This window comes from Quercus suber, unplaced genomic scaffold (genome assembly GCF_002906115.3).
Source record: "Quercus suber isolate HL8 unplaced genomic scaffold, Cork oak 2.0 scaffold_256, whole genome shotgun sequence".
In the NCBI taxonomy this organism is placed as follows: domain Eukaryota; kingdom Viridiplantae; phylum Streptophyta; class Magnoliopsida; order Fagales; family Fagaceae; genus Quercus; species Quercus suber.
Genome location: NW_027069712.1, coordinates 346214 through 367208, shown reverse-complemented (window position 1 = coordinate 367208; position 20995 = coordinate 346214). Strand labels below are relative to the sequence as shown.

The 20995-nt window shown below is 33.4% G+C and overlaps 1 protein-coding gene across 1 annotated transcript; it reads left to right on the top strand.

The window, feature by feature from the left end:
- The first annotated feature begins 15788 nt into the window (after window positions 1–15788).
- Window positions 15789–19894, top strand: LOC111998042 (probable LRR receptor-like serine/threonine-protein kinase At3g47570). The gene is made up of 7 exons (XM_065781064.1): window positions 15789–15862; window positions 15969–16685; window positions 16805–16817; window positions 17534–18356; window positions 18606–18942; window positions 19425–19503; window positions 19868–19894. The coding sequence occupies exons 1-7, from the start codon at window positions 15789–15791 to the stop codon at window positions 19892–19894; spliced, it is 2070 nt and encodes a 689-aa protein (XP_065637136.1).
- The last annotated feature ends 1101 nt before the right edge of the window (window positions 19895–20995 follow it).

Genomic DNA, 20995 nt, shown 5'->3' with positions numbered 1-20995 from the left:
TTTGGATCCAACCAGTAAATTGGTTGGAAGACAAATTTAGAAAAATTGGTGAGAATGAGAGACCAATAACTTGTGGGGATATTGAACCACTGAGATTGTTTTTAGCAAGATTCAAAATGAACAAATTTCGGCACTTGCTTAGACTTGAGGGATATTGCCTTGAAGATTATTCTCATCTAAATACAATCTTATCAAGGCCATTAAATTCCAAGAGAGGATGGAATGTTCCATGAAATTGTTTTTACTTATTATCATATATTGTAATTTTTGAAGCATTCCAATTTCAAAAGGAATATTACCAGATAATTTGTTTTGCCACATTTCGAGTCTCAATAAGTTGATCAAATTTCCTATTTCAATCAGAATCTCTCTAGTTATTTTAGTATTATCTAGAACCAACATGGTAAGAGTAGTTGATAGATTGTCAATGCACTTGGGCAACTCTCCCCAAAGTTATTGGAATTTATATACAAATTAGTCAAATAGGTAGCATTTATGATTTATCAAAGAAGAGAGAAAATTCAAGTCATTTTCTTCTCCATTTCCAAGATTGTTTAATTGAATAAACAACTTTGGAATTCTATTTAGCTTCTCCAAAGAAGGAACTTTTCCATTTAATTTATTTCCATTGAATTGAAGTGCCTCCAGATTTGAGGCATTAGATATTGAAACAGGGATAGATCCAGTAAATTGGCCATTGGCAATGCTTAATACTTCGATATTTGGCAACGTGATACCTATGTCTGATGGAAGACACCCATGGATTTGGTTAAATCCTCCATCAAATTGTCTTAATGAAGATAGATTGAAGATTGAGGGAGGAATTGTACCAAACAACATATTTTGAGCCACAAGTAGTTTTGTAAGCTTGGTCAGTTGGCCAAAAGAATGAGGGATGGTCCCTTCCAAGTTATTCTCAGCTACAGATAACCAAACTAGAAACGAAAAGTTTCCAAAAAAATGTGGGATGTTTCCAGTTAGATTATTTAAGTGAAGAGCAATATTTTGGAGCTTTGACATGGAGGCAAGCGTCATAGGAATTTCTCCTACCAGCTGGTTAGAACCAACATTAAGCGAAAAGAGGTTGGAGCAACCAGATATATTGCTAGGAATTTTGCCACTTATTATGTTGTTAAACAATGTTAAGTGTTAGGTTCTAAAGATTTAGGAATTTATGTATTTAGAACTCTAATGTGTAATGTTGGCAAATCATGATCAAAACAGGTTGTTTAGTTTTGTTTAGGCTTGCTCAAAGTTGTGTCTTTTATGTAAAGTTGGAATCAAGCTGATGCAGAAGTTACTGTGCATTTCAACCTGGCTCAATTGATCGAAGCTTAGGCTCGATCAATCGAAAATCGGGCAGAATGCGTTTTTCTGCAGAATACCAACTCAGCCCTAATTCATTTAAAACGTTTAGGATTTTATGTTTTGTCCTAGGTATATAAGGCAAACCCTAGCCACGTTTTAGAGATTGCTCATATTGTTGTTTGTGTGAATCTCTTGTGAGATCTGAGAGGAGCTTTCCTTCACACAAGCTTAGGATTATCAAGGAGGAGATTTCTTCAAGAACTTGATGATCATTCAGTTGCTGCCATGAGAACTTAAAGATACACAAGCAGATGTGCTTGTATTTGCTGGAGAATCCAAGAAAGGAGTCTGTGGTCTCGGAGCTTGCACGTATTCATGTCAGTAAGTTTCTACTGGTGGGTAGCAATAGAATGTTAGTGATCTAAATTCTATTGTAAAACTTCAATTCTTTCTATAGTGGATTCAAGTTTACCTTGAGGATAGTTAGGTTAAATCCTCCCCAGATTTTTTACCGGTTTGGTTTTCCTAGGTGATCATATCATTGTGTTATTTATTTTTCCACAGCTATACATGATATGATTGTTTGATTGTGATAACCTAGATCTGAATTTGGACTAAGTAATAACTTGGCTTGTTAACTAGGTTAATCCAACTGTGTTTTAAGGGGTCTAAAAACAAACATTAAGCCTTGCAATCTAACAAGCGGCCAATTTCTGGAGGGATTGCATTATAAAAGCTGTTATTTTGGAGAATGCAAGTCCAATGTTGTGACCCTCTGATGTCGACAACCACAAGTGACCCCTTGCCATTGACAAAAGTGGATGTTGTTTTAGGTTCTAAAAATTTAGGAACTAATGTATTAGAACTTCACTTTGTATTTGTTGGTAAACCATGATCAAAACATATAGTCTAGGTTATTCTTGCTCAAAGTTTGGTTTAATGTAAAGTTGGAATCGAGTAATTGCAGGAAATTACTATTGAATTTCTGCAAGGCTCGATCGATCAAAAATTAGACTCAATCGATCGAGAATCGTGCATCAGTAATTTTCTACAGAATTTTCAAACCAGCCCAAGCTCATATGACTTGTAGGGTTAAGTGTTTCACTCCAAGTATAAGAGGAAAAAACCTAGCTACATTTTAGATGTATTTGTTAAGTTGTGTGTTGAATCTTTTGTGAGATCTCAGAAGTATTTACCTTCATACACACACATAGAGTTATCAAGATCAAGATTCACGTCAAGAACTTCATGGTTGTTTCAGTTGCTACATAAAGAACTTTCAAGAAGATCTAAAACTTTTGAATGGAGTCTTAAAGTCACAAGTAGGAGAACTTGTGGTTGCTGCAGATCAAGGAAAGAAGTAATTGTCGACTCGAAGCTGTCACATAGTCGTGGTAGTAAGTTTTCTATACGAGGTAGCAATAGGATGTTAGTGGTCTAAATCATATTGTACAAACTTCAATTCTTTCATAGTGGATCTGTTTTTACTTTAAGGATAGCTAGGTTAAATCCTCCCAGGTTTTTTATGATTTTGGTTTTCCTAGGTCATCAGATCTGTGTGTTCTTTATTTTTCGCATTATATTTGTTTTACACATATTAGTTTAACCTAGATCTAATTAAAAAACTTATTAATCAACTTGGCTTAATATTAGGTTAAACATATTGTGTTAAGGGGTCTAAAACCAACATCAGTGATCTTGGCTTTGAACTCAAGCAACGCCAACCTGTCAGTCTCATTATTCCCGCAAATCACAGAGGAGACTAACAATCCAAACCAGCAGAAATAAACAAAGGCACGTATACAAAAGGATGAGGTGCATGAGGATGGTTGAACTGAACTCAACTGGGAAAATAACAACAATTTCCACTTATCTTAATCGTTTTCGTTTTTAGATGCCACTGAAAATGCTTTTCTAAGACTTGTAGGTTAAATATCTTATGACTTCTTTTTCTTTTTTTGGGTACAAAACTATGCTCATATTACATATGTATAATGTTTAATTTCAGAATATGGTATGGGAAATGAGGTGTCAACATATGGTGATGTCTATAGTTATGGCATATTATTGCTAGAGATGTTCACAGGAAAAAGACTTGTTGCTAACATCTTCCAAGATGATTCGAATCTTCATGACTTTGTTAAAGCCACTTTGCCAAAACAAATAATTGACATTATAGATCCTCTTCTTTTTCTTTGGAAAAGTGAAGAGGGAGAGGCAACAATGATCGACATTACTCGCAATGAGGGTCAAAATGGAAGTCCAATAATTCAAGATTGCTTGATTGTGATACTTGGAATTGGTGTTGCTTGTTCTGTCGAACTTCCAAGAGAAAGGATTTACATGAGTGCTATTATTATTGAGCTACATTCAATTCGAAAGAAACTTCTTGAAACTAATTTACACGTCTTCAGGGCACAGGTATTTTTTTTTGGACTTAAGGTAAGAATGAGAAATTTATATAGTGATTAGAAGTCAATACCTTTATGCTAGTATTTTTTATTGGAGCAAATCCGAAAAATTGTGCCACTTGAAATTTAATTAGCTCATTATGCTATGCTTGGTATGGGAATAAGTCCAAATACTCTAGTATAATATCTAACGCGTAATATGCCACTGAAATCTATTTTCTAGCTATTTGGTGATTTATTTTATTGTAGTGGTTCACAAGAAATTGGCTTACATCTTATCTTCTTACTCTAGTTATGTAGAGGTCTCTCTCGATGACATAAGATTATTGTCTATTGTATTGAATTATTGACAGATTTTGCAGGCTACAAAGTTTAAATTCAAAATTTTAAATAAAAATCGAAGTAAATGTGTAACAATTCCAAAAATACTGAATGAGTTGGGATTTGTCAATTTCGCAAATGGACATTCTTATATCATGATTTTCTTACTAGTAACACATAATTGAGTGTTCAATTTTGCAAATTAAGTTATTAACAATGAGTTTCTCAAAAAAAGAAAAAAAAAAGAAAAAGAAATTATTGACAATGAATGTATTTAGAATTATTCTTCCTTTAGGAAAAATTTCATTCAACATACTACCATATGTTAAAATTCTGAGCTTATTTTTCTAATATATTGAAATTATCTTCCTTTTCCACAGGTGAACAAGGATGATGACTTATTATTGAAAGCTCGGATTTGTGTGAAAATACAAGAGCTTGTTTAGACCCCCAATTAAAAAAATTACGGCTAGATTGTTTTTACTCTAACTTATCTAAGTGCGGAACAGAAGTAAATGAAGTGCAATAAACCGATAACTATTCTAGTGCATAAACATGAATAACAAACAATAAAAGTAAAGCATAAGAGTAAGGGAAGAGAGATGCAACTACAAGATAACACCAAGACGTGTTATTGAAGAGGAAACCGAAGAATTCGGCGAAAAACCTTTTTGCGACCCTCCAAGTCAAAATCGATCCACTAGAGAATAAAGTTGGAGTACACGAATAACAAAAGACCCTCCAAGCCTAGTCTACCCTATGTACTTGAGCCCTCCAAGCTCCTGCTACCAATGGACTTATCAGAGTCATGTCTTTTCTAGCTTTCCAGATCCCGCAATACACTTGATTGTGTCCGCCAAGCCTCATCGGCTTCTTTTGACAAATCCCCAAAACTTTCTAAGTTTCAAAACACTCTCTACACTCTGAAAAAGTGTGGGTTGTGTTTGGATACAAATCTCCTCTCAAGGTATGATAATGGGAGAGCAGAGAAAGAGAAGAGGCTAGAATGATTTTTCACTAAGGATGAATAGCTCTTTCTCTAAAAGATAGGTGTGTGTGTTGTAGAAAACCTATCTAGGGTTTTTCTCTCTAAATGACTTCTCATCCTTTTGTGGGTAATGAGGGTATATATAGTATGGGTGAAGGGTAAGAAAGTCACACTTAAAAAATCCTTCAGGCAGAGAGTTTCGTTGGTATCTAACGATTACCCTTTCTCGTGAGACACTTGCGAAACTGACAGCTTGGTATGACTTTTCAGCTTCCAGTATGTGCTTCTCACATGGCTCTTTCGCGGGTAGGCTTTGCGAGACACTTGCGAAATCCACTTGTTCATCCAATACATGCTCAATTCTTCACCAACTTAATACTAAACCAATACAATAAAATCCCACAAAATACAAGAAAATAAATTAATGCAATTACAACACTTTTTGTCATGGAATAAAACCAACATAAAACATAGTTGTAAATCACAACTTTACAATTATTGAAAGTTCAATTAGCGTGTAAAACACTAATGAACGTTTGGACCCCCAATTACAAAATTACCAAAGCAAGTTTATATTCAAACAATTTATGTGCGGAATATGAAATATAAGCAATATCCAATTTGGCAAACTACTTTAACACAAAATTAATCACAAACACAGCAGCAATTCATGGTTAAAGAGTAAGGGAAGAGAGATGCAAACACAAGGATAACACCGGCATGTGTTATCGAAGAAGAAACCAAAGAACTCAGTGAAAAACCTCTCGGTAAAATGATCCACTAAAGACGAATAGCAATAGACCTTCCAAGCCTAATCTACCCAATGCACCTAAACCCTTCAAGCTTCTTACTTCAACAAGGTTAAGCCTAACCGTGTTTTCTTTAGCTTTCTGAATTCCGCATTAAGCTCCTTATTGCATTCGCCATCCTTGACATCTTCCAATGCTTCCCAAGCTCAAAAAGCACTCTCAACACTTTAAATGGGTGTGAGTAGTGTTTGGGTACAAATCTCCTCTCAATGGGTATAACAATGGGAGAGGGAATGAGAAAAAACTACAAAATTTCTCTCTAAGAATGAGTAGCTCTCTTTCTAATAAGATGAGTGTGTTGTAGAAACCTCTCTTAGGGTTTTTTCTCTCAATAGGCTCCTCAAAATTTCTTTGGGTAATGAGGGTATATATAGTATGAGTGATAGGAATACGAAAAGTCACAATTTTTGGTAAAACAGGGGAACTTCACGAGTCACTTGCGACTGGTGCAAGTTGTGAATCCAAGTTGCGAGTTAACCTCCTGGACAGGCTGTATTGAGCTGGACACCTGGCCTGACTGTTCACCTTCCTGCATGTGCTTCTCATGTGACTTTCAGTTGTCTTGATCAAATCTTCACCACTTAATACTAAACCCATTACAAATAAATCCCACAAAAATACAAGGAAATAAATTTATGTAATTACAACACATTTTGTCATGGAATAAGCCAATACAAATGTTATAAGAAAAATCATAACTTAACAATCTTCTCCTTTGGCTATTCCGTGACAAAACACCCTAAAACAGACTCTAGACTTAAATATGAGTTTGGGAATAGTGGCAAAACTCACTCACACCTAAATCTAGAAACTATGATAAACTTGAAACATATATACCTGTAACCTGAAATATTTGCACAAAACACATTAGACCCTTAAGGTAAAGCAAGTAATAAAAGGACAAGTATAATGTAACAAGTAAATTGCGATCAAGTAAACATGATTTGAAACATATGAGCAACTTGATCACATAGCACAACAAATGATCATTCGAACATGCAATCAATAAAGCACAATAGCATAAGGATGTATGCATGTCCAACACAGACATGATGCAATAAGAACAACAAAGTATAGATACTAAACGTAACTCAGAGCACCATAAAGCAAATAAGAAAACAAACATAAAGAAAAATAAACAAAACAAAGTTTTCTTATTAACACAATGTCTTCTCCCCCTTGGTATATGCATCTCCCCTATGTAATATCTCTCCCCCTACAAATGTGCACAAGAAACAGAATTCCCCCCCTTAAGAATGTGCACAAGAGTCATATAGAAATGACAAAAGTATACTCTCCTCTTTTTTGACACGAATAGACAAAGGGTCAAGGAGAAATGGGGGTAAGAGATGAAGGTATTAACAAGGAGAATGATGCATGAGGGGTGCAAGATGTATGAGAAATGAAGCTCAAACAAAAGACAAAACAAAATGCTACAAAGTATAAGGTAAACATGACATGCTAGGATGAAGAAACAAGGTATAGACCAATGCATGATAAGGGTAGCAAATGTGTATGCAAGAGGTGGCTATGTGCAATGCATGACCAAAGCATGGAAAATGCACACGTGGGCCAAAGTGTGTTAAATACACAACCAATTAATCAAACATGTTCCTAATGAGGAAATATGAGAAACCCCAAAGTTTGATACTCATCGGAGTCCAAACAAGAGAGAAAATGCTTAAGAGGCATTTTATCAAACACCTAGTGTGCATACTATGAACAATAATGTAAAACAATGCGTGAACATCATGAAATCCACCCTTAAAACATGTTATTTTTGCCACAAGGGGTCAACATCCAAAGCAAATCATCAAAAGAAACCAATCTCATACAAAAATTTTGACAAAAATTAAGTGTTCCCAACCCTTATAATGAAAATCCCAACCAAGAGTACAAAACTTTCCAAAACATAATCTAAGGATCCAAATCAACGAAAAGATTTTAAAATTACCTTAGAGATGTTAATGGAATGAAAAACCCATCGAATTGGTTGACTTTTGATGAAAAAATATTGAAAGATTGGTTTTAGAGAGGATGGGAGAGGTTTAAAACAGGTTTTCCACGAAAAGCCCTTTAAAAAGCTGTTTCTGGGCGTTTCGTGACTGGCGAGTCGCAAGTTGAGTTGTGAAAACTTCTGGATGAACTTGCGACTTGCATTTCGTGACTGGGCGATTCGCCAAAATGAGTAGCCAAAACTTGCTACTCACGAAAGTTGCCAGAATGAGTAGCCAAAAAATTCTGACACATGTTTTTCAACACAAAACTTGCTTAAAATAATGAAAAACAAAGTAACATTAAACATGAACACAAAGAGTGATAAAAATCACTTCCAAATACATATAAAATGATCAAAAATATTTTTGGTTTGATCCATATATAGTTGAGCATATACACATCACATTTAAACAAGTACAATGGAACAAATGAATAAGGTATTTATTGAACATTAGGCATGTGTGTTGTGTGTGTATATCAAATGTGGAATAGTCCTTAGTCTAGAGTGAAACTTCAATGATCAATTCAATCAAGTCATACACAACTAGTACTAAAACAAGTGGTCTATCTCAATTATAAAAATGAACATATATGACATTGCACAAGAAAATGATTACATATCTTTAAAGCTTTTTATTTGGCTTCTTTACAATTCATAACATTTGATCATTTTTTATCTTTACATCTCTTTTTGAGATCGATGCCTGAAATTTTTAATATTTCAATTTGATGAACAAAATTTTGACTACTGGACACCATACATTTTCAATACAAGTCGCTTTTCCTTTTTCCTAGTCAAATACTAGTATGTGCGACGGCTTTTGCAGCTCATTATCTCTTTTCGATATTTGACATTTGTTGAGCTCTTAAGCAAAAACATAAGAGAGTGGGAAGAGATATAGGCACAAATCTACGCATGTATCAAAACCGACATGACTATTGACTAATCATTCATGACAAGTTTGAAGATTAATTTACAACAATCACACATAGATGTCAAGATTTTTCCCACAAAGATAGATGTGCATACATAACAAGCTAAGCTCATAAATGCATTAAGTCATTTGTACGAAGGTACTAGGCCAAACACACAAGATATGTGCTCAAACATATACGATCAAACTTTTTGAATTTTTCACTTTTTATGTGGTTTTGGATTTTTTACTTACACAAAACTAAAATGTAAAAGTAAGATCAAAACAAAAACAATTATATGAATAAATGCAAGATGCACAAAATGCATGAAGATATGACATTTAATGCATGAATTAGATCGAAAGAATTAGATTAAGGACTAAAAGAGCAAAAGCTTAACCATAGGAACCCTTCCTCATCCAAATGGAACAATTGTTTGGAATGTGTGTCTTAAGAGAAGAGAGATGAGGGTTGGAAGAATGAGAATCGGAGATGCACATAAACAATGAGTTAAGAGCATTAAACACTTTCTTTAACAACATGTTATTTTCACTCAAATCCGGTTTACCCTTTTTAGCACAACTTCCAAGAAGCTCAAGTTTCTCTTTTCTTTTGATTATTTTAAGAGTATAAAACTTAGAGCAATGAGATCTTAGATGACCAAAAGTACCACAATGGTGACAAACAATGTGTTTAGGTCCACTAGGCTTTTTGGGGAGGGATCTAGTAACATGGTTTTGTTCTTTCTTCAACTTATGACATTGAGGTCTTATATGACCAATCACACCACAATGGTGACAAGTTGGAACAAACTTAGATCCATCCAAAACCTTAGGTTGAGATCTAAACGGAGGCTTTGACTTAATAGCCTTTTTCTCCACCTTTTGATTTTTTTTTTTTTTTATGTGAAGAAATGTACACCGATTTGTCCTTTGAGGTAGAACACACAATAAGCACAAAATCGGGTACCACAACATGATTGTAACAAATATTTTCATCATTTTTAGCAATAGGTTCAGCAATCAAACACTTGGCATGCATCTTAAGAGATTCATTTTCACATTTTAGCTCATCAACAAGTTTGTTAGACAAAACAAGTTTAGCATCCAAGTCCATATTCAAACATTCAAACTCTTTTAGTTTTTCAAGAGAATTTTCAGCAAGTTTCTTATATTTCTCAACCAATTTGTTGGATTCATTGAGCTTAGCAATCAAATCATCATTTTCACAAATGAACTTGCTCACATTCTTATGAAACCTCTTAGCTTCTCTCTTCAAAAGTTTGATGTTTGGAATATCAACAACACCTAATAATTCAAGTAACATGTCATCATAATTATGAGGATAAACACTCATAGAGGCATTTTTACAAACACGTGGCATGCTATATTCATCATCAACCAAAACATGCATAGAAGCATACAAAACACTATCCATGGCAAAAAAAAAAAAAAAAAAAACACAAGGGGTCAAGGATCACACTTAGGTAACAAAACCAAAATAAGATTAGGTTGAGACCTAAACGGAGGCTTTGACTTAATAGCCTTTTTCTCCACCTTTTGATTTTTTTTTTTTTTTTTTTGATTTTTTTTTGATTTTTTTATTTTTTATGTGAAGGAATGTACACCGATTTGTCCTTTGAGGTTGAACACACAATAAGCACAAAATCGGGTACCACAACATGATTGTAACAAATATTTTCATCATTTTTAGCAATAGGTTCAGCAATCAAACACTTGACATGCATCTTAAGAGATTCATTTTCACATTTTAGCTCATCAACAAGTTTGTTAGACAAAACAAGTTTAGCATCCAAGTCCATATTCAAACATTCAAACTCTTTTAGTTTTTCAAGAGAATTTTCAGCAAGTTTCTTATATTTCTCAACCAATTTGTTGGATTCATTGAGCTTAGCAATCAAATCATCCTTTTCACAAATGAACTTGCTCACATTCTTATGAAACCTCTTAGCTTTTCTCTTCAAAAGTTTGATGTTTGGAATATCAACAACACCCAATAATTCAAGTAACATATCATCATAATTATGAGGATAAACACTCATAGAGGCATTTTTACAAACACGTGGCATGCTACATTCATCATCAACCAAAACATGCATAGAAGCATACAAAACACTATCCATGGCAAAAAAAAAAAAAACACAAGGGGTCAAGGATCACACTTAGGTAACAAAACCAAAATAAGTGTACCCGCTTTGATATCAAGTGAAAGTTCAATTAGCGTGTAAAACACTAATGAACGTTTGGACCCCTAATTACAAAATTACCAAAGCAAGCTTATATTCAAACAATTTATGTATGGAATATGAAATATAAGCAATATCCAATTTGGCAGACTACTTTAACACAAAATTAATCGCAAACACAGCAGCAATTCATGGTTAAAGAGTAAGGGAAGAGAGATGCAAACACAAGGATCACACTGGCACGTGTTATCGAAGAGGAAACCAATAATTCGGCAAAAAACCTCTTCGCCGCCCTCTAAGCGGTAAAATGATCCACTAAAGAATAAAGTTGGGATACATGAATAGTAATAGACCCTCCAAGCCTAATCTACCCAATGCACCTAAGCCCTCCAAACTTCTTACTCCAACAAGGTTAAGCCTAACCGCGTTTTCTTTAGCTTTTGGGATCCCGCAATAAGCTCCATATTGCATCCGCCATCCTTGGCATCTTCCAATACTTCCCAAACTCCAAAAACACTCTCAACCCTCTAAATGGGTGTGGGTAGTGTTTGGGTACAAATCTCCTCTCAATGGGTATAATAATGGGAGAGAGAATGAGAAAAGACCACAAAGATTTCTCTCTAAGATTGAGTAGCTCTCTCTCTCTAATAAGGTGGGTGTGTTGTAAAAACCTCTTTTAGGATTTTTCTCTCAATAGGCTCCTCACAATTTCTTTGGGTAATGAGGGTATATATAGTATGAGTGATGGGAATACGAAAAGTCATAATTTTCAGTAAAACAGGGGAACTTCACGAGTCACTCGCGACTGGTGCAAGTTACGAATCCAAGTCGCGAGTTAACCTCCTAGATAGGTTGTACTGAGTTGGACACTTGGCCTGATTGTTCACCTTCCTGCATGTGCTTCTCATGTGACCTTCAGCTGTCTTGATCAAATCTTCACCACTTAATACTAAACCCATTACAAATAAATCCTACAAAAATATAAGGAAATAAATTTATGCAATTACAACACATTTTGTCATGCAATAAACCAATACAAATGTTATGAGAAAAATCATAACTTAACAATTATGAAGGCAGTTATCATGATTTTTTAAGTTTATGATATATAACATTAAAACAAATAAATAATCTAGCAGCTTCCTTATAGAAGTCATGTATTTTTTTTTTCTCCTAATCAAGGATGTAAATTTTCTCACAAAAATAGTATGTACATTTTCTCCTTTAATTAACTTGTATTTTGTTGGAAAGAGAACACATTAGAGAAACTTCAATTAAGTAGTTAATATGTCATTATAGAAACTTCACTTAACTTAAAAGGTTTAAGCCTTTGAATTTGCGCCCAATTATTGGATCTCTATTTGGGCCAACCCAGCAAGTCCTACTCACTCCTCCCATTGCCTACAAGCTTTTCCTTTCCCAACGCATCATCCATGGACCTCTACTCTCATCGGCCAATTATAGACATGAATTTCTTCGAAGTCTTTCACTTTTTCTTCCATGAATGTTTTATAATTATGGGTTTCCATTGCTCTTTGAAAGCCCTTTGGACGTGGACTTGGCGTACCAAGATTATAGAACTTTAAGTTACTTTCTTGTGCTTGTCTCACAAAACACACAGTGGGCTTTGGAGGACCTTTTAATCGCTTGTCTCTCTCTTTTTTTTTTAATTTTTTTTAATTATATATATATATATATATATTTTCTTTCCTCAGGTTTGCCTCCTTTTTCCTGCTTTATTTGGAGCTACTTTTGGCATTGTTGTCCAGGCGCATTGGCATTGGGTCTTGCGACTTGTACATATTGGGAGATTGTAGCATTAAAGTACAAAATAAGTCCATTACCCAGTCTTCTAATTGCAAATTTTTTTACAATAGTGCTACAGTACACTTTTACATTTAGACTTTACTATTCACGGATTGCAAAATTAAATATATATCATTATTTAATTCTTACTCTCTCTCCAATCTGTTTTGTCCTCCCTTCTTTTTTATTATGTTAGTTATTTTTATATGAAGAGAAAGAGAGAGAAAGAGTTGGTAAAAATAATATTTTAATGAATAAATGGAATAATTAAGAAATTGGATGTTGAGTGTGTTGTAAAAATAGTATAGTATAATAGATAAAACAACTTTTGAGGTAATAAAATGAGATTTTTTGTGAATACCGGATGCTAATACTTAAGACACTTAAAATTTTTGTTTCTTTTCCGCATCTTTTGATAAGAGGTCCAAAGGGAGTCTCCACACAGTTGAGCATCCATAGATTTATTGATCGTGGTCTTGTGGAGGAAATGCAATATTAAGATTATGTACACTTGGAGTATAGATAACACGGTACTCTACATCAATAAATGCAAGTCATTTAATAAAAAAAAATTAACTTTCTTGCAGTATTACATTTTGAGATTGTCATATATTTTTCTTCTAAAAAAAAAAGGAAGAGATTATCATATATTTTTAGGACAAAATTTAGTTACAAAATTGGTTGTACCCTAAGGCAACAATCTTACTCAATATCTTTTTAATGGAGGTAAATTTTGACAAATCCCCTATTAGATTACACATTCTTCATATATCCTTTATGCTTGCAAAATTATAAAAAAGATTAAAAATCAATAGCTATGTCATCAATAAATTGTTTAAATTGCAAGTTTTTGTAGTTTAAAATTATGCATAAAATATAAAAGATAAGAGGTCCAAAGGGAGTCTCCACACAGTTGAGCATCCATAGATTTATTGATCGTGGTCTTGTGGAGGAAATGCAATATTAAGATTATGTACACTTGGAGTATAGATAACACGGTACTCTACATCAATAAATGCAAGTCATTTAATAAAAAAAAATTAACTTTCTTGCAGTATTACATTTTGAGATTGTCATATATTTTTCTTCTAAAAAAAAAAGGAAGAGATTATCATATATTTTTAGGACAAAATTTAGTTACAAAATTGGTTGTACCCTAAGGCAACAATCTTACTCAATATCTTTTTAATGGAGGTAAATTTTGACAAATCCCCTATTAGATTACACATTCTTCATATATCCTTTATGCTTGCAAAATTATAAAAAAGATTAAAAATCAATAGCTATGTCATCAATAAATTGTTTAAATTGCAAGTTTTTGTAGTTTAAAATTATGCATAAAATATAAACTTATAGATCATATAGTAAATAATATTCGATTAACACAAAATTTGACTTGTGTATTAATAACATAAAGAACATGCAATTCAATGATTAGATTTTCAAAATATGTAGTAATGTTTATTTTATTGAGTAAAGTTATAGCTTTAGGCTACAACTAATTTTGTAGCTAAACTTTGTACATATTTTTATTTAAACAAAGTTTAGTTACAAAATTGGTTGTAATCTAAGATTACAACTTTATTCTCAATAAGCTAACCGTTGAATTGTATGTTCCTTACACTCTTAATACACATGTCAAATTATATGTCAATCGGATATTATTTATTATATGATTTTTAAGCAGCTTATATTTTATGTATAATTTTAAACTACAAAAACTTACAATTTAAACAATTTATTGATTACATAACTATTGATCTTTAATTTTCTAGAAATTTTACAAGCATGGAGAATATAAGAAGAAGATGTAATTCAATGGTAAATTTGTCAAAATTCACCTTCAATAAAAAAAAAAAAAATATTGCGTAAGGTTATAGCCTAAACTTACAACCAATTTTGTAGTTAAATTTTGTCTTTTTTATATTGAACAATTTGCATTTATTAGTATGAAGTATCAGTACTTCACAACACTTGGGAGGAATACAAAATTTTTTGAGTGGCAATATGGTAACCCCATAATTTTCACTTACAATTTGTTGTGGAACTAGAAGTATAGGCTAAAAAGACACAATTGGTTTTTGGCAAATCAGGAGTCAATGGATGTAACATGTAACTAGTCCTTCATCAAATAAGAGGCAGTTTTGTTAAAAAAAGAAAAAGAACAAAAAAGAAAAGGGAAAAAAGCTAGGAGTTCATTGTATGTCAAGAACTTTGTAACTCCATTAGTATTTCGTAGTGTTTTAGAGATACAAAAGTTTTCATAATTTCTCTTTATAATTGTTAAGGTAAAATACTTGCATGACCAACCAAAAATAAATCTATAATAAACACGATAAAAATGACATCAATAATAAATCTATATAAATGTGATATTACTTAAATTATGACTTACTATCATAATAAATGATAAAAGAAATTGTGTCTCTGACACTAATTATTATATGTCAAGAGCTTTGTAATTCAGTTAGTATTTCCTATAGTTTTTAAAGAAAATATCCAAATCAAATCTCCTTCATCTTTCACCGTAGCTATTGAATTTTAAAATTAATAGAAAAAGGCCATTAGATGGTTTGACCATGTCAGCATGCATAATTCCCAAGTCCCTATTGTTTTTTGGTCTCTACTCTTTTGGATTGGGACCTTACCACATCACTAAACCAAAGTTCCCCCAATGTTACTCGCTGTATAAATGTTCATGCTTGCATTGTTGACTGCAAACCAGCGAAATCAAACTCTTTGTTTTAAAAAAAAAACACTTTGTTTTCACAAACACACTTACACACACCTACTTGTAACAAGCGCGATTTTCCATGGGGCTTTCACGCTCGAATTCAGCTCCACTATCCTATTCCTTTTGCATGCATGCTTTTTTTCTTCTTTGGTGCTGTGGCTTGTTGGTCACCTTCGTGTCTGGTGGGAATAATGAGACAGACCGGTTGGCGTTGCTTGAGTTTAAAGCCAAGATAACTAGTGACCCTTGTCGGGGTTATGAGCTCTTGGAATAACATCATCCACTTTTGTCAATGGCGAGGGATTACTTGTGGTCACCGACATTAGAGGGTCACAATGTTGGACCTGAAATCTCTGAAACTGGTAGGTTCCATATCACCGTATGTTGGAAATTTAAGTTTTTTGAAGAGTCTAACACCCCAAAACAACAGCTTTCATAATGAAATCTCTCTAGAAATTGGTCTTTTGCACAGATTGCAAGTCTTACGATTGCAAAATAACACAATCAATGGCAAAATTCCTATCAGTTTAGCCAGTTGCACCAACCTCAATTTCCTTCAAGTCGGTTACAACCTTCTGACTGGAGAAATCCCATCAAATCTTGGCACTTTGTCAAAACTCCGATTCTTTGCTATTCCCCAAAATAATGTGACAGGAAGTATCCCAAATTCTTTCGGAAACATGTCATCTCTGGAAGTGTTTTCTGCATTTTTTAATCAATTGGGTAGGAGTATCCCTGATTCTTTTGGCCAATTGACCAAACTTACAGTTTTTAATATGGGTTCAAATAAGTTGTCTGGTACAATTCCTCCTTCATTCTTCAATCTTTCATCAATGGTTGACTTTAATGTAGGAGGCAATCGAATCCAAGGTCATCTTCCACTAGATATAGGTATCACTCTACCAAATATCCATTTCTTTTCCATTATTGAAAACCAATTTACTGGATCTATCCCTGCTTCAATAACTAATGCCTCAAATCTATATCTTCTTCAATTGTCTAATAATAAACTACATGGAAATGTTCCTTCTTTGGAGAAGCTAAATAGAATGAATCATTTTCGCATTAGCAATGACAATCTTGGAAATGGGGGAGAAAATGACTTGGGTTTCCTTTGCTCCTTGACAAATGACACCTATCCAACTTCATTGCATATAAATGGAAATAACTTTGGTGGAGAGTTGCCCAAGTATTGGCAATCTCTCAACTATTCTCATCTCATTGTTTTTGGATGATAATATACTATCCGGAAAGATTCCTATTGAAATAGGAAATTTGATTAACTTGGAGGAACTCCATATGTGGCAGAACAATTTATCAGGTAATATTCCTTTGAAATTGGAATGCTTCAAAAATTACAATTTTTGGCATTAAATAATAACAATTTCTATGGGAAAATTCCCTCTGAAATTGGAAAGCTGCAGAAGTTACAACTTTTGGCATTAAATACAAACAATTTCTATGGGAACATTCCATCCTCTATTGGAAATTTAACATTCTTGACATACTTGTATTTAAATGAGAATAATTTTCAAGGCAACATCCCTTTAAGTCTAAGCAAGTGCCAACATTTGTTTACTTTGAATCTAGCTCATAACAATCTCAGTGGTTCGATATCCCCACAAATCATTGGTCTCTTATTCTCACCAAGTTTTCTAAGTCTATCTGCCAACCAATTTACTGGTGTCCTTCCCATGGAATTAGGAAATTTTAAATAATCTAGAAGGATTGGATATTTCTAAAAACAAGTTGTTTGGAAAAATTCCAGATAGCCTTGGAAGCTGTGTAAAGTTGGAATATCTATACATGGAAAGCAATCTCTTCCAAGGGACTATTCCTCAATCTTTTGAATCATTAAGAGGTCTTCAAATTCTAGATCTTTCAAATAATAATTTTATTGGCCAAATTCCTAAATTTTTGGAGGTCTTTGTCTACTTGGAATATTTGAATCTATATTACAACAATTTTGAGGGAGAGGTGTCAACAGACGAAGTTTTCAAGAACACAAGTGCAACTTTCCTTGAGGAAAATAGTTAGCTATGTGGGGGAATACATGAGTTTCAACTTCCTAAATGCAACTACGAAAAATTCAAGAAGTGGAAGTTGACCTTTACTCTCAAGTTAATAATATCTATATTTTTTCCTCTTGTTGGAGTAACTTTTGTTTTGTCACTTCTAATTCTTTGCTTTTTAAGGAAGAAAAGAAAAGATAACACCTTAAGTGACTCAGGGAATTTGCTTTTGAATCTATCTTACCAAAGTCTCCTAAATGCAACCAATGGGTTTTCTTCTACTAATTTGATTGGCGTGGGTAGCTTTGGATTCGTGTATAAAGGAATTCTTCATCAAGGTAGACAAACAGATATTGTGGCTATTAAGGTGCTCAACCTTTTGCACCATGGAGCTTCCAAAAGTTTTATTGCTAAGTGTGAGGCTCTACGAAACATTAGACATCGAAATCTTGTAAAGGTGCTTACATCATGTTTTGGCATTGACTATCAAGGTCACGATTTTAAAGCTTTGGTATACGAGTTTATGGAAAATGGAAACCTTGATGAATGGCTACATCCAACTTCAAGAATGGATGAGGCTGTTGAGGAACCAAAGAATTTGAGTCTTCTTCAGAGATTGAATATTGCCATTGATGTTGCTAATGCATTAGATTATCTTCATCATCATTGCCAAACACCAATTGTTCATTGCGACCTCAAACCTAGCAATATTCTTCTTGATGACAAAATGATTGGACACGTAGGTGACTTTGGCTTGACAAAATTCCTTTTTGATGTCATTGAAGATTATTCTATTGATCCATCAAGCTCCGTTGGAGTTCGAGGAACTGTTGGTTATACTCCTCCAGGTTACTCTCTCTCTCTCTCTCTCTCTCTCTCTCTCTCTCTCTCTCTCTCATATAAATTTAATTTTCTTTTCCCTTTGTCATTTGTTAATAAGGATGTTCTTTAGGTTATATCTTATCACTTTAATTTGTATTTTTTGGTACAAAACTAATCTCATATTAGATATGTGCAATGTGTGATTTCAAAGTATGGTATGAGAAATGAGGTGTCAACATATGGTGATGTCAATAGTTATGGCATATTATTGATAGAGATTTTCACTGGACAAAGACCTGTTGCTAAGATTTTTCAAGATAGCTTAAATCTCTATGATTTTGTTAAAGCGGCTTTGCCAGAGCAAATAATTGACATAATAAATCCTATTCTTCTTTTGGAAAGAGAAGAGGGAGAGGCAAAGATGATTGACATTACTCACAATGAGGGTCAAAAAGGAAGCTCAAAAATTCAAGAATGCTTGATTGTGATTCTTGGAATTGGTGTTGCTTGTTCTGCCGAATTCCCAAGAAAAAGGATGAATATGAGTGATGTTGTAATTGAGCTTCAATCCACTCGACAAAAACTTCTTGGAACAAAGGCTTCAAGCCATAGGTAAATTTTCTTTGTTTTCTTTGATTTTATAATTTGGTAGCACTCCACACTACGTGATCTAATTTGATAACACCACTCCAAATGCTTTAGGGTAAGAAGGGGACATTTATATAGTGATTAATTAGAAGTCACATACCTTTATGTTAGTATTTTTTATTCAAGCAAAGTTAAAAAGATTGGTACCACTTGAATTTAAAAAAAAAAAAAAAAAATATTAAGCAGTTTAACACGCACACGAAGAGAGAGAATAAGGTCTTAAAAAAACTGACAATGTTATATATCCAAAAAGGCCTAGTGCCACTTGAAATTTGATAAGCTCATTATGATATATTTATTATGGAAATAAGTACAATTACTTTAGCTTAATACCTACTTCTCAAAAAGAAAAAAGAAAAAAAAAAAGACTTTGGCCTAATACCTAAACACGTAATATGCCACTGAAATCTATTTTCTATTTGGTGATTTTTTTGTTGTTGTTGTAGTGGTTCACAAGAAATTGGCTTACATCTTATTACTCTAGATGTAGAGGTCTCCCTCAATGACATAAGATTATTGTCAATTGTACTGAATTATTGACATAGACATTTGAAGGCTACAAAGTTAAAGTTAACCAATTTGTCTGAGAAGTTTATTTGTTTAAAATGGGTACCCATTCCAAATATACTTTTTTGACTGAAGAAGGTAGATTCCAAATATACTGAATGAGTTGGGATCTGTAATTTTTTTTTGCAAATGGACATTCTTGCATCACAACTTCCTTACTATAAACACATAATTGAAGGTTTAATTTACAAATAAAGTTATTGACAATGAATATCTTTAGAATTATTCTTACTTTAGGAAAAATTTCATTCAACATACTATCATATATTGAAATTATAAGCTTATTTTTCTAATATATTGAAATTATCTTCCTTTTCCACAGGTGAACAAGGATGATGACTTACTATGAAGGTGGTCATTATGATTTTCTAAGTTTATGATATATAACATTAAAGCAAATAAATAATCTTGTAGCTTCCTTATAGAAGTCATGTTTTTTTTTTTCCCTTGATCAAGTATGTAATTTTTCTCACAAAAGTAGTATGTAAATTTTCATCATTAATTAACTTGTATTTTGATGGGGAGAGAACACACGGAGAAACTCCAATTGAGTAATTAATATGACATATAGAAACTCTACTTAACCCAAAAAATTAAGCCTTTAAATTTGGGCTCAACTACAAGACCTCTATTTGGACCAACGAACAAATCCTATTAGGTTCTCCCGTTACCTATGAGCTTTTCCTTAACCAACGCGTTATCCATGGGCTCTACTTTTATTTGCCGATCATAGACATGAACAAATTCTTTCAGTTTTCCTGCCACAAATGTTTTATAATTATGGGCTCCCATTGCTCTTTGAAGCCCTTTGAACTAGGACTTGGAAACCATGATTATAAAACTTTTAAGTCATTTTCTTGGGCTTGTCTCACTACACACAAAATGGGCTTTTATTTGATCAAGTTTGCCTGCTTTTTCATGCTTTATTTGGAGTTACTTTTGGCATTGTTGTCCCGGCGTTTAAAATTTTTTGTTTCTCCACTTTGTGTCCAGACAGTTGAGCATCCGTAGATTTATTTCTCGTGGACTCGTGAAGGAAGTGCAATATTAAGATTAAGCTCCGATTCTTTACTTTCTTGTAGTATGTTAACTATTACATTATGAGATTGTCATATTTTTATATTAAATAACTTGTATTTATTAGAGTGGAGTATCACTTCACAATGCTTCCAGAGTAACCCAAAATTTTCTGAGTGGCAATGTGGTAACCCCATATTTTTGGTACAATTTGCAGTGGAGTTAGAAGAATAGGTTAAAAAGAGACAATTGGGTTTTGGGGAAATCAAGGGCCAATTTGGTAAGATATTTCTAGTATCGTTGTTTAAGCCTTGTGGAAATATATGTGAGTTAAAAAGTGTTATGAAGATACGTGTTGTAATGTTTAAATACTGAAAACTGTTATTTAAACAATAGTATCGAACACCACCTTAGGAATTTGTGGATATAACCA

Excerpts from the sequence above, each read along its gene's own strand:
- LOC111998042 (XM_065781064.1), top strand. The coding sequence starts at position 15,789 with ATGGCGAGGGATTACTTGTGGTCACCGACATTAGAGGGTCACAATGTT. Across the intron at positions 15,863-15,968 it reads GAAATCTCTGAAACTGGTAG|ATTGCAAGTCTTACGATTGC; the intron begins GTTCCATATCAC and ends TCTTTTGCACAG. Across the intron at positions 18,357-18,605 it reads TGTTGGTTATACTCCTCCAG|AGATTTTCACTGGACAAAGA; the intron begins GTTACTCTCTCT and ends TATTATTGATAG.